Below are 15,549 nucleotides of genomic sequence, written 5' to 3'. Positions count from 1 at the left end.
TGGTTTCATCTGACCATAACGCATTCTTCCAGTCCTCTTCGGGATCATCCAGATGCTCTCTAGCGAACCGCAGACGGGCCTGGACGTGTACTTTCTTCAGCAGGGGGACACGTCTGGCAGTGCAGGATTTGAGTCCCTGGCGGTGCATTGTGTTACTGATAGTAGCCTTTGTTACTGTGGTCCCAGCTCTCTGTAGGTCATTCACTCGGTCCCCCGTGTGGTTCTGGGATTTTTGCTCACCGTTCTTGTTATCATTCTGACGCCATGGGGTGAGCTCTTGCATGGAGCCCCAGATGGAGGGAGATTATCAGTGGTCTTGTATGTCTTCCATTTTCTAATGATTGCTCCCACAGTTGATTTCTTTACACCAGAAATGTCCAGAGTCCGGCCCGGGGGCCAAATGCGGCCCGTGGTCAAATTTCATCCGGCCCCCATCCTCTGTCATAAATTCAACAATGTCTGGCCCGCACACAGACTTAATGAATTGGTCAGCAGCACTGCTACTAGCATATGAAGTAGGTTACACACTAAATGCTGCTCCTCATTTACCCATTAAAAGGCAGCAGCACTCTAAGCAACATTACGCCTTGTGACCCTTTACTTGCAATTTTCTAAAATGGCGATAATCAACACCAACAACAAAAAAAGTTGACTGCGCTGGCCGACGCTACAAGGATAGTTAGAAATTTGACTATTTCTTCACTAAAATACGCAACAACTGTGTCTGCCTCATTTGCAAAGAGACAGTCGCTGTTTTTAAAGAGTTCAATGTGAGGCAATATTACCAAACAAGACACACCGAGATGTACGACAAGATTACAGGGAAGATACGCAGCGAGAAATTGAGGCAACTTTTAAGTTTGCTCGCAAGAGCCCAATAGTCGAAAGAGAACGCTACACAGGCTCGTCGCGAGATTGTTGAAATTATTTAAAAAAAATAATAAAGCAAATGTGACACACAAAATGACTTGCTAAAATTTGTCCAAATATGTTGTTCTACGTAAAGGACGTCAGCCAAGGTCGCCCCCCCCCCCCCCCCATTTTTACCACACCAAATCTGGCCCCCTTTGCAAAAAGTTTGGACACCCCTGGTTTACACCAAGCGTTTTACCTATTGCAGATTCAGTCTTCCCAGCCTGGTGCAGATCTACAATTTTGTCTCTGGTGTCCTTCGACAGCTCTTTGGTCTTGGCCATAGTGGAGTTTGGAGTGTGACTGACTGAGGTGATGGACAGGTGTCTTTTATACCGATAATGAGTTAAAACAGGTGCCATTAATACAGGTAACGAGTGGAGCCTCGTTAGACCTGGTAAGAAGAAGTTAGACCTCTTTGACAGCCAGAAATCTTGCTTGTTTGTAGGTGACCAAATACCTATTTTCCACTCTAATTTGGAAATAAATTCTTTAAAAATCAAACAATGAGATTTTCTGTTTTTTTTCCCTACATTCTGTCTCTCATGGTTGAGATTTACCCATGTTGTCAATTACAGGCCTAACTAATCTTTTCAAGTAGGAGAAGACTAAATACTTATTTGCCCCACTGTATTAATGCTAGCTTGGTTGAATGCATAACGAGTAATTCTGTTCATTAATGTTTAGTTTTGACATTAAACTTCAATAGAGAGCTTGAAGCAACTTATAAAACTCATAAGTCGGTTTATCCGTATGTCAAGCGACCAACAAACTAAAGTACAGGTACTGGAAAATTCTGTTGATGAAATATTTCCCATCAGTGGCACAATTTGGGTATGGTATTCAGTTCTCTATGTGCCAACAAGCAATGTTTAGCATGTACACATTGAAACCTGGACTAATTAACCGCTACTTAACATCCAGACAAATGCTGCTGTTTCCAGTCAAAACAGCCCTCATGTTTCTGGCACTCCAGTGCGGTTACGTCCACTTGAGCAAGAACTAAGCTGCAAAGTGGAGTCTCATGGCTGAGGAAAAGCAGTCCGAGGAGAAACTGTCCGTTGCTGAGGATGACCAGGACGGATGTGAAAGCAATGCAGAGGAGCAGACCATGAAGAGCGGCCCTGACCTGCTGCAGATGCTGAAGGCAGCTGAGAGCAGGTGGGCCAGAGAGGGAGAGGGGACCGGGACCGGAGAGCTCGTCACCGAGGCGCTTAAGACTGACATGGTGAGCAAGGACACAAGCAGGAATGGATGAACTAATATAGATGAAGTACTAGAATTGAACGAGTAGTGCCATATTTACCATTTTCATCTTCACACAAGTTCCTGTGTACACATGAGCGGGATGATGTGGCACAGCTGGTAAATTGCACAAGGTAATGAACCCAGAGTTGTATTTGAATGAGAAGACAGTACAGTATTGGAGCGCTTTGACACCTTAAGGTTAAAAAAAAAAAACAGCGCTTGTACGTTTTGGATGGGACGTAACAGGGGAGGTATGCAAGACGTGTGTGAGTCTGCATTTAATTAAGCTGTCAATGATTTTTCTTGTTTCAATGTGTACACTTTCATGAATGTTTGACCAGGGAGCGACAGACACCCACATAGACAGGACACTTTATTGGGTACACCTACACTCACTCCCAGGTACTGTATCTGAATGACAGTATACTCTGTCTCATGCAAGTTCATATATTGGCTGTCCAATTTGTTACCGTAACGACCACAGGCGGACCCAGGGTTTTGGGATTTAATTGATTTCTACTTGTGGCTAGGACAAAAATCCACTTGGTTGAACGAGTCAAAATGGATTGGGTGTCTATCACCTTCATTGGCAGCCAATGATTTAATAGGCACATGATCGCATCCACCTTTAACGGCCGCCAATGAGTAAAGCAAAGGAAAAAAGACACATTCAGCTGAGACAACAAAAAAATGAATTAAAAAAAAAAAAAAAAAAAACTTTTACATTGAGCCAGGCAAATCGAAGGTCTCCAGACTTACAAGAGAGCTGCTTATTCTCAAATATTTTACAAAAAATACTGAACTCTCTAAGTACCACTACCTTGGTCAACTTTAAATTGCCATAACATATTCATTTAGGGCTTATCGATAGATGAAATATTTACTTGTAAATTTGAGTGATTCTTTCATATACCACTAGAGGGAGCACACTTACCAACATTGGAACGATTAGCACACTTTGAGAATCATGTAATGGATTTTTGAAAAATTGACAAGGAAAAATCACAACATGCGATGCATCGTGTGATTTTTTTCATACTGTTAACTCATTGGCTGCCTTTGACAGCGATGGACGTCCAATTAAGTTTGACTGGCGAGTGGCAGTGATTGAGTGAAACATAATCACTCAATGCCAGCCATCCAGTGCTGTTTTTGGCAGCCATTTTAATTTTCGTCTTAGTCTTTTGGACGAAAATACTTATTAATGTTATTCATATTTTAGTCATTTCAAAATGTGTTCGTGGATAAACTTAAAGTTTTAGTCGGTGAATAAATAAATAAATAAATAAATAAATAAATAAAAGACAGACGAGTACAGAATTGTAGTCTACATGGATATCACCATTTTCATGATTATGATACACACCCAGCAGGAAAACAGCACATTATTTGCAATTAATTAACTAACCTGGATGCCTCGAACTGTATGTAAAATGTTTTGCAAGAGTTTAAGAAGACACCGAGTAACCACGCCAAATGCAAATGCTAACGCGAACGGTATGCTAACAGTAGGGTGACCAAACGTCCTCTTTTGCCCGGACAAGTCCTACTTTCACGTAGTGTCCTCGTGGTCCGGGCGGGTTTTATAAATTCATAAAAATGTCCGTTTTTTATGATTTTTCACGGGACCAATTTGAAGAGAATCCCTCTGACCGCTGGGTGGCAGCAGTTGACATGGCACCTACGAGAATGGAGGGAAGGAGTAGTTCTCCTTGTTTTTGTTGGCAGTTTACCCCAATCATGAGGCATTACCGCCATCTACTGGGTTGACGATTTGGCCACAATGCCTGAAGTTTTTTTTTTAATGATAAATACGTATATAATGGCAACTGTTGGACTTCTGTCGTAGCTTTGACTGTAAAATCCCGTTTGGTGTCGCATCAGCGCGCTGCCGATGATTGTAAACATTTATAGCAAAGTTTGATTTTTGCCTCAGCTAGCTATCAGTAAGCTAAACCGCCCTAGGCATTATGGGAAACGTAGTTTTGAACTGCTACGTTTGGAAACATGCTGATTGAATAGTTTGTCAGTTTATTTCGGTTTTTGTTTGCGTGCAATCTAGAACATTGAATGTGAACATCAATTGAATGGGAATAACAATTTGTCAAGGGCAATTGTCGTGATAGTAATTTATAAAAATGTTTAGTTGGCACATAGCCTACTGTGTGCATGTGTATTGACTGGACTACATTTCTATGGGTCTGCTTTATATATATATATATATATATATATATATATATATATATATATATATATATATATATATATATATATACATATACATATGTATATATATATTTTTTTTTTTAAAGTCATTATTTATTTTTTTTCAAACTGCATTTTTCCATCCAGAGTGAGGGGGCACACTTTAAATATATTAAAGTGATATAGGCATCTTTGAGTGAACTTCGAGTAAAATTCAAGTATCTTGAGGCTGGGCTGAGTGTCCTCTTTTTTTAGAAATCAAAATATGGTCACCCTAGCTAACAGGAACACAATGCTAACGCTGCAAGTTAATTTAGTGTGTGATGATCACTCAGCATAGACCTTTAAAGTGCGTACGACAGGAGAAAAAAGTCTTAAATAGCATTATTATGTGAATTAGAATCATATTTTGAGACGATTCGACTATATACAACAATTTGGCAAAGTGCAGATGACGAGAAATTAGTCTTTTAATCTGCCGGTTAGCCACACCTACCATTATAGGCCTCTAGCGTCCCCAACAGGTGGATGACGTCAGCGGAGTCACGATTTCATCTGATTTAGTATGCAGCCAATTGAGGGGGAATTATTCGGAACGAGGAAAATGCGACGAAGAGAGCCGCAAAATGTCATTGTTTCAGTCTCTCTACTCTCTACTAATATTCCTACAGGATATTCTTTTTATCCAAGTATTTTTCCCCAATAGCTAAATGAATGGTATGGTCATGACAAATAACGGTCTTGCGCTATATGGAATATTAAATGATAAAAATGCATTTATTCAGTACGACATGGCAAAATCACCCCATAATGGTCAAAACTGTCGACTTCACCTTTACTGTCGCACCTCCCGTACAATATTTTATGCCACCGTAGTTAGTCTGGCTTTGTTATTTCCCTGCCGGCTCTGGAGAATGTGAACAAACCAAGAGGCGTGCCAGCTAGCCGACATGCTAACCCAAACCGAGTGATGTTTCAAAGTCTTTGAAGCAGAAAATCTCACATAACAAGCCCGGATCATTTCACATTGCGGCGGGGTTGTCGATTGTCTTCACCGATTGGCAACCCGCCCGGCGGCGAGCAAGTTAGAGCTCGTCGTTCCCCTTCTGAGGGCTCGTTTGCGGGATAGCAGCTGGACAATGACCGCCGGACAAACCGGCCGACGTCGGACGAGAGCGTAGCTGGCAAATGGTCAATACGAATATGGCAAAATAATGCTTTACTACACGGCGAAGACGTAAACAGCGAGAGTCATAGGAGAGTGGCTGCAGTTGTTGTGCAGTTAATATGACAGAATGTGGAGGTGAGGAGCGCTTTTCTACATGCCCACCCATGATGAAACCTAAGTAAATAGTCCATTATTTAAAGAAAGTTGTTAAAGAAAGCAGTCTTTACCTTGTAATGGCTGTATTTGTGGCCATTTTTACCACAAAGTTGCAAATTCTGATTGAAAAATTGACAGGACACCGGACGGATGAAGAGGGCAATAAATCGAGTATAGTGCTCTCCCAGCGGGGGGATGTGTGACAAGCCGCCGGTCGTCGGCCGACTAGACAAGGAGCATGTCAGCCACAAAATGCAAGCCACCTACATATTAAAATTATTCCAGTATTTGACATAATCCAAAACATGATGTTTACGCACTTTCTCGTAAGTCCAATGGTCCAACAGTAGTAGGACTTGTTTTGGCCAATATCCACTGGTGAATAGGAACCTTTTTAAACCCCAAAAAGGCTCACACGCTTCTTCCTGGTGCAGCAACATTTTTCTGCAGCCGTTTGGCTGGCGTGATGCGGAAAATAAACGAATTAATCCGCAAAACCAGCTGAATCAGCAGTCGTTCTACATACTGTAGTATTGGCTGTATACTGAAGATGACTATCCCGCTGACGTCACATTAGCAATCCTCGTCAAAACAGGAAGTCGCTCATTTTCATGACGCGGGATTAAAAAAAAACTAAATAAATATATTGAGTGCTTCCACACACATCCAAGCGGTTCATTTCATTAAGGAGCATAAAATACCGTGGAAAATATTAAATAAAAATGCTTTTTGCTGTCATAGGCACTTTAAAGGCTAAAGCAAAATGGCATATCTAGCCAAGATAAGAAAGCAAAACTTACCCAGCAGCACCTGACGCATTTCACAAAAGGAGCCTGGAATGGGCACATAAGCGTGTGTGTGTGTGTTGGGCGGGGAAGAGGTGCAGCACGTCACATGAGTGACACGACCAAACACTGCTTAATGTTAAATGTGTTAAATATCACACAGTGTGAAATTATGACGGAAACTATGGCGAATTTTCGTCTTGCTCTCGTGTCGACAGATAACAACTGGCATCCGTCTCCTTATGTTTACGTCATGAAAAAATTGCTCGTTGACGAAATATTTTCATTAGGGTTGTTCCGATCATGTTTTTTTGCTCCCGATCTGATCCCGATCATTTTAGTTTGAGTATCTACCGATCCCGATATTTCCAGATCCGATTGGTTTTTTTTGCTCCCGATTCAATTCCAATCATTCCCGATAATTTTTCCCGATCATATACATTTTGGCAATGCATTAAGAAAAAAATGAATAAAACTCAGACGAATATATACATTCAACATACAGTACATAAGTACTGTATTTGTTTATTATGACAATAAATCCTCAAAATGGCATTTACATGATTAACATTGTTTCTGTGAGAGGGGTCCACGGATAGAAAGACTTGTGACTTTGTATATTGTGACTAAATATTGCCATCTAGTGTATTTGTTGAGCTTTCTGTAAATGATATTGTAGGCATGCCCAAATGCATGATGGGAAGTGGAACCATGACTGTGCGTAGTGCTACCAATTGATATATCTTCTCTGCTTTGGGAAATAACATGAGGTGTGAAGAGGACGATCAATTGCTACCTTGCTTCCCCACATTGCTTCCCAGGATATTTCTAATCGTAGGGAGAGAGATTGTAAGGCTTTAGCCATTTAAAAAAAGGCTCCAAAGGCTGCCAAAATTCACTCTACTCATTTTACTCTGCCTTTTATCTCTACATATAAGTAAAACGACGCCATTACAGATTGAGCGCGACAATGCGGGAGTGGGTCGTGCAACGCATGCATTAATTGCGTTAAATATTTGAATGTGATCCAATTTTTAAAAAATTAATTAACGCCTTTATCGGGATAAATTTGATAACCCTACCTTAAGCCTAAACTAAAGACTCTGGATGAGTGTAACATATTACGTTTGTAACGATAAATACAATTAGAAAACGATTCCAATACTTTGAAAATGACGTGATCGTGCAAAATCTCAAATTTTCGTTGTCGTTATCTTTGACGAAAATACCACTGCAACGGTCCCAGTTCGAGCAGATTTGGCATCGATCACTTCTGTTGTAGTAAATTAGTTCATGCTTACACGTAAAGTGGATTGGACTTATATCGCCATCAATGGCTGCAAATAATTGCAAGTTGTGGTTAAATCTCCACCTAGCCGCAATTATTTCCCATACAAAGACTCCTTTGAGTGCAACCTGTACTTTTACGAGGCGTGTCCGCTGGCTCTGTGAGCTTGCACATCATGATTCACGGTTCATACAACAGTGAACACTCAGCTGACTTCAAGTAAGCATGAAGAAAGTGTACAGTCTTGTGAATGGTAGCAAAGCCAAGGACCAGGATGCAGTGCAGTCCGTCCGAATCAAGGTAGTTTTTGCTTTTTTTGTTGTTGTTGTGAGCTTAGAAACTGGACCAAGTACAATTATTCATTTCCAACTGATCATTTTGTACTCTGAAGAAAAAGTGCATAATGAAATCAAAAATATTTTTTTATCTCTAGACTCTTAAATTCCAATAGAAACATTTTTACCTTTGCACTTTACAACTTAAGCGTAAAAGGCAATTTCTGTTCTCTTGAGATGTTGTTAAATTCGCCTACAATGCGTGTTAAACATTAAACTGCCGCCAGTCACCAAATAGAAAAAAACAGGAGCTGCATTCACGCAACTGGATGCACGCGTAATCATTACCAAGAAAAGCCACATTGGTTGTATGTAATTAGGACTAATTTTATGAAAACATTGCACGATTCCATTCATTCATTTAGCACAAGTCATACTTTTTGTACTGTTTTGCCCTTGGGGCTGTCATTAGAATGACCTTGACTAAGCAGATTATATTGCAGTCTTTTTCTAAGACACAGACATTTCCTTGACATTTGACACGGGTGAGGAAGTACGATTAATGGGCATGAGAAAGCACTGATACAATCTGGATCGTAAATGAAGATATTTTCCTTCGTCATGCGGTAGTGAACATTTTAAAAATCAGGATTTGGTCAAATGCATGCTCTATTGCAATTATTCTGGATATTTGGTAAAACAATTGTGCCTTTGTTGGCAGACGGGCTCCCTCTAGTGTGCGAAATCCCATGTTTTCCGCGGTTAATGGGGACCAGAACCTGCCGTGATAAGTGAAAAACCATGAAGCAGCACCCCACCCCTCAATTTTTATTTTATTCTTTTGTTCAATCTATATATTCAGATTTAGCATTGGAATGAGATAGATATTTAGTCATGTGAAAAAATTAGGACACCCCAGTAGGGTTGTTCCGATCATGTTTTTTTGCTCCCAATCCGATCCCGATCGTTTTAGTTTGAGTATCTGCCGATCCCGATATTTCCCGATCCGATTGATTTTTTTTTCTCCCGATTCAATTCCAATCATTCCCGATAATTTTCCCGATCATATACATTTTGGCAATGCATTAAGAAAAAAATGAATAAAACTCGGACGAATATATACATTCAACATACAGTACATAAGTATTGTATTTGTTTATTATGACAATAAATCCTCAAGATGGCATTTACATTATTAACATTCTTTCTGTGAGAGGGATCCACGGATAGAAAGACTTGTAATTCTTAAAGGATAAATGTGACTTTGTATATTGTGACTAAATATTGCAATCTAGTGTATTTGTTGAGCTTTCAGTAAATGATACTGCAGCCATTTAACTTATTCCCAAATGCATGATGGGACGTGCAAACATGACTGTGTGTAGGGTCACCAATTGATATATCTTCTCTGCGTTGTAAAAGAACACAGGGTGTTAAGAAAATGATCAACTACTACCTTTCTTCCCCACATTGCGTCCCACGTTGTTTTTAATTGCTGAGAGAGGTATTTTAAGGCTTTAGCCACATAAAAAAGGCTCCAAAGGCTGTCAAAATTCTCTCTACTCATTATACGCTGCCTTTTAGCGCTATCTATAGGTAAAACGGCGTCTTTATGAATTGAATGCGACAATGCGTGAGTGGGTCGTGCAGCGCATGCGTTAATTATTTAATGTGATTAATTTTAAAAAATTAATTACCGCCATTAACGCAATAAATTTGATAGCCCTACTTTAAGCCAAAACTACTCTGGATGAGTGTAAGACATTTTGTCTGTAAGGTTAAATACAATTAGAAAACAATTTAAATAAAAAATATATACAGTATATGTTAAAAAAAGGCATGTCCGAAATTTTTTTGCCAATTCCGATACTTTGAAAATGCCGTGATCGGACCCGTATCTTTACACCCCAGTAAATGTTCAATTCTTTATTAAGAAATGTTCACATATCGATGTCGGATCTTGGTTTTCTTTATCTCTGGAAAAGAAAGTGATTTAATTGCAGGTAAACAACAAAAATTAACACCATTTTACTCATTAAACCAAATTTATCAATAAAAATGCATATTCTAACTGAGGAAAAAGGTAAGACACCCCTATCACCTAATAGCTGGTGTTAGACCCCTTTGGCTGAAATAACTTCAGTGAGACTCTTTTCACAAGTTTAACCTTCATGGCAGGTGTGCAAGAAGGAAACCTTTGCCCTCTAAGATGAACTTGAAGGCCAGACTGAGGTTTGCCAGAGTGAATGTAGACAAAGACCAGTACTTCTGGAATATTTTGTTTTTTTTGGACGGATGAATCTAAAATTGAAATATTTGAACCAGAACAGAAGACATGTGTGGCATAAACACAATACAGCATTCCAGGAAAAGAACCTCATACCAACTTTGAAGCATGGAGGTGGAAGTGTCACGGTTTGGGGATGCTTTGCTACACCAGGACCTGGCCAGCTCACCATCATAGAATCCACCATGAATTGCAGCGTGTATCAGAGGGTGCTTGAGGAACATGTGAGGTCATCTGTGAAAAAATTAAAGCTGAAGCGAAACTGGACCCTCCTACATGACAATGACCCAAAACATACCAGTAAATCCACCAAGAACTGGCTGAAAAGGAGGAGAGTCCTGGAATGACCGAGTCAAAGCCCAGATCTTAATCCCACTGAGAGAATTTGGGGTGACTTGAGACAAGCTGTACATGCAAGAAACCCTGCAAGCCTCTTACAGCTGAAAGTATTCTGCAATGAAGAGTGGGGCAAACTTTCTTCAGACCGATTTCAAAGACTGGTAGAAGGCTACCAAAAGTGTATCACTGAAGTTATTTCAGCCAAAGGGGGTAACACTAGTTATTAGGTGGTAGGGTGTCATAACTTTTTCCTCAGTTAGAATATGCATTTTTGTTGATAGATTTGGTTTAATGAGTAAAACCATGTTAATTTTTGTTGTTTATCTGCTATTAAATCACTTTCTTTTTCAGAGATAAAGAATAACAAGATCAGACATTGATTTTCTTGAACATTTCTTAATAAAAAACTGAATATTTAATGAGGTGTCCTAATTTTTTCACATGACTATAAGACATTTTTTCACTTCCCCCCCCCAAAGTATTTTATATATATATATATATATATATATATATATATATATATATATATTAACAAAAAAACTTTATGTGAATATATTGAAATAACTATGAAATAACTATGATAAGTTTCATGTTACTGTCCCACCAAATTATTTTTAAACAAAAATAAAGTAGAAAAATGCTTGGCTTTATTAAATGTTTCATTGAGTGAGTCCTAGCAAATACACTCAAGCTGCTCACTCCCACACAATGAGTTGCCACAGCAACTGTTTAACAAGTTAAACGATGATTGACACATGCGGAACTTTGAAGTGAAGTTCACGTCTCTGACATGATCAAACCCAAACGTCTGTCAATCATCGTTAACTTTAATAAGCAACTCCAGTGCACTGCCTGACCAACAAAGAGCAGGGAGAAAGAGGGAGGGAGGAAGAGTGAGACTACACGATCGGCTTGGGACAGCTCATCTGTATTTATTTATTTTTATTTTTTTAATTGGAAAGAAAATCTCCGATGGACTGAGGGCGCGAAGTTTGAAGCGTGAAGTCGCAAAGGATTACTGTACTATATAAAGCATTTAGATATGAATATTAATAGTTTAAGCCTTAAATAAATATATTACTGTATATTAATGTTGAGTTTAAAATACAGAACTACAGTATATAAAATTCTCTAGATAGTGAGTAGGAAATGAGTGATTCAGAACACGGTGATGTTTTTGGTCCCACAGCAAATACAGTTGACAGAGCAGAAACAAGAATTCAACAAGCGTCCTATGAAGGCGGTTCCACGTTCGCTGTCTCGCTCCATCTCGCAGTCATCCACCGACAGCTACACTTCAGGTAGGCCGACCAACATCTATCTATCTAGCTAAAAAGATCTAAAAAAATCTAACTAATGAGAGGCTTTGTAATTAATTAATTACATTTAGTTGAATGAATGAATCAAATATTATTTTAAGGGGGGATAAGGCAATTTCGATTCATTTATTTTCCTTGCTGCTTATCTTCACGAGGGTTGCGGGGGTGCTGGAGCCTATCCCAGCTAATTCTGGGCAGCAGGCAGGGTACACCCTGAATTGGGCATTTCAATTCTACAAGTAAAATTACATTAGTGAACTGAACTGCTACAACTTAACTACTGTAGTTTTCCGACTATAAGCCGCTACTTTTTCCCTTCATTTTGAATCCTGCAGTTTATAATCCAGTGCGGCTTATTTGTTGATTTAAATGGGTTAATAGGCAACACATGCCTCCTAGCATGCATTACAGCATTACAGAAGTAAATTACAATCAAAAGTCATGTTGTGTGCTAATTATTTGTTCAGTTACTGTTCCAGTTGTTTCATTAATTGCTTGTTATGATATTTGGTAACAATTTATTTGACAGCGGAGTCATAAAACTGTCATAAGACTGTCATATTTATGACATGACACTATGATGGGCATTACCTAATGCTTCTGACACATGTCATTAAGTGTCATCCGGCAAATTATGTTACTAACGCCATTTATATACAGTTTAGATCTTTTACATCCATTCAAAAGTGAGATAATTTGCCGGATAACACTAAATGATATGTTATAAGTAAGGTTGTTCCGATCATGTTTTTTTGCTCCCGATCCGATCGTTTTAGTTTGAGTATCTGCCGATCCTGATATTTCCCGATACGATTGCTTTTTTTTGCTCCCGATTCAATTCCAATTATTTCCGATAATTTTTCCCGATCATATACATTTTGGCAATGCATTAAGAAAAAAATGAATAAAACTCGGACCAATATATACATTCAACATACAGTACATAAGTACTGTATTTGTTTATTATGACAATACATCCTCAAGATGGCATTTACATTATTAACATTCTTTCTGTGAGAGGGTTCCACGGATAGAAAGACTTGTGACTTGGTATATTGTGACTAAATATTGCCATCTAGTGTATTTGTTGAGCTTTCAGTAAATGATACTGTAGCCATGCCCAAATGCATGATGGGAAGTGGAACCATGACTGTGCGTAGTGCAACCAATTGATATATTTCTCTGCGTTGGGAAATAACACAAGGTGTTAAGAAAAAGATCAATTGCTACCTTGCTTCCCATGATATTTCTAATCGTAGGGTGAGGGATTGTAAGGCTTTAGCCAATTAAAAAAAGGCTCCAAAGGCTGCCAAAATTCACTCAACTCATTTTACGCTGCCTTTTATCTCGGCAGCCATTAAAACGGCGCCATTACAGGTTGAGCGCGACAATGCGTGGGTGGGTCGTGCAGCGCATGCATTAATTGCGTTAAATATTTTAACGTGATACATTTTTTAAAAAATCAATTACCGCCTTTATCAGGATAAATTTGATAACCCTACCTTAACCCTACACTAAAGACTCTGGATGAGTCTAACATATTATGTTTGTAACGTTAAATACAATTAGAAAACGATTTAATAAAAAAAAAAAATATATATATATATATACATATACATATATATATATATATATATATATATATATATATATATATATATATATATATATATATATATATATATATATATACAGTGCTGCTCGAAAGTTTGTGAACCCCACAGCGATGGTCAGATTTTTTGTAAAAAAAACTAAAATAACCTTATTAAATGTTAAGTTATACCCAAATCCACAATACTGACATTCCAAATAATGGACTGAAACAAAAGAAATAGTTATATTGTCATTCTTTATTTAACAAAAGTGGTTGATTTAAGAAAAACTCAGATATCATGTGTGCAAAAGTATGTGAACCCCTTCAGTTAATAGGATATTGCGCCTCCTTTTGCAGAGATTACCTCAACCAAACGGTTTCTGTAGTGACTAATCAGCCTCTCACATCTACTTTGGGGGATTTTTGCCCATTCTTCCTTGCAGAACGCAGTCAGTTGAGAGAGGTTTGATGGGCGTCTGGCATGAACTGCTCGCTTCAGGTCCCGCCACAGCATTTCAATGGGATTTAGGTCAGGACTTTGACTGGGCCAGTCCAGAACACGAATCTTCTTCTTTTTCAGCCATTCCTTGGTTGTATTGCTGGAATGCTTTGGATCATTATCATGTTGCATGATCCACCTTCTGCCAAGCTTTAACTTCAAAACAGATGGCGTCAGGTTATGTTCTAGGATTTGACAATATTCCTCAGAATTCATGATTCCCTGGACTATGTGGAGTTGTCCAGGTCCTGAGGATGAAAAGCAAGCCCAGATCTTGACATTCCCACCTCCATTCTTCACTGTTGGGAGAAGGTTCTTTTGGTGGTATGCAGTGTTGACTTTTCGCCAGACATGGCGGTTTTGGTTGTGACCAAACAGTTCAATTTTGCACCTACATCAGTTGATGAAAACTCTTTTTAATTTAGTCTCGACAACACAACTGTTAAAAAAACAAAAAAAAAAACTACTGAATTGATTGATTAGGAAATCAGGTTGAAATAATAGAAAATTCCAAAATGTTGAGGGGGTTCACAAACTTTTGAGCAGCACTGTATATATATATATATATATATATATATATATATGTATTAGGGCTGTCAAACGATTAAAATTTTTAATCGAGTTAATTACAGCTTAAAAATTAATTAATCGTAATTAATCGCAATTAATCGCAATTCAAACCATCTATAAAATATGCCATATTTTTCTGTAAATTATTGTTGGAATGGAAAGATAAGACAAGATGGATATATACATTCAACATACGGTACATAAGGACTGTATTTGTTTATTATAACAATAAATCAACAAGATGGCATTAACATTATTAACATTCTGTTAAAGTGATCCATGGATAGAAAGACTTGTAGTTCTTAAAAGATGAATATTAGTACAAGTTATAGAAATGTTATATTAAAACGCCTCTTAATGTTTTCGTTTTAATAAAATTTGTAAAATTTTCAATCAAAAAATAAACTAGTAGCCCTATTCTGTCCTCAATGTGTGTGAGTACACAAATTGACAGATAGCGAACATAAGTTCCAAAAAGAAATCTGACTGTGTGGCAAAGTTGCATGGGCTTTACTGAAGTAATCTCTTTTTGACAGGAGCACGTTTCTTGTATTTTTGTAAAACTGAAAATAACAAGGCAATGTGTCAATAACTTGCATAAATCACAAAATAACATAAAATGTACACACACGTGTCCATTTGAGCAGTAGCACTAGCCAATTAGCTCACAAGCATCTAACAATGTAACTGCATTTCACCATATATGTGAACAAATTCAAATACACATCATCAATAACTATCTAATACTCATGAATATAAACAAAGGAGGAATATAACTCACAAGCGATGCATGTATTAGACACAAACAGTGTGATGGGGCTATGAGAACTGCCACTGAATACTGGATGCGGACGTTAGCTGGTCTGAATAGCACTGTCTATTAGTGTGAGTTCGCGTCGACATA

The 15,549-nt window shown here is 38.3% G+C and overlaps 1 protein-coding gene across 2 annotated transcripts in view; it reads left to right on the top strand.

Moving 5' to 3' along the window:
* The first annotated feature begins 1,864 nt into the window (after positions 1 to 1,864).
* The window catches only part of LOC130916404 (S-adenosylhomocysteine hydrolase-like protein 1), a 43,561-nt gene continuing 29,876 nt past the window's right edge, over positions 1,865 to 15,549 (top strand). For both annotated transcript variants that reach the window (XM_057837114.1, XM_057837115.1), the window contains exons 1-2: positions 1,865 to 2,140; positions 11,853 to 11,964. In XM_057837114.1, the coding sequence (XP_057693097.1) occupies positions 1,937 to 2,140; positions 11,853 to 11,964 (316 nt within the window). In that variant the 5' untranslated portion in view covers positions 1,865 to 1,936. The remainder of the gene's footprint in view (positions 2,141 to 11,852; positions 11,965 to 15,549) is intronic.

This window comes from Corythoichthys intestinalis, chromosome 5 (assembly GCF_030265065.1).
Source record: "Corythoichthys intestinalis isolate RoL2023-P3 chromosome 5, ASM3026506v1, whole genome shotgun sequence".
Classification (NCBI taxonomy): Eukaryota; Metazoa; Chordata; class Actinopteri; order Syngnathiformes; family Syngnathidae; genus Corythoichthys; species Corythoichthys intestinalis.
The sequence above is the reverse complement of the archived record's forward strand: the minus strand, read 5'-3'. Positions and strand labels throughout refer to the sequence as shown.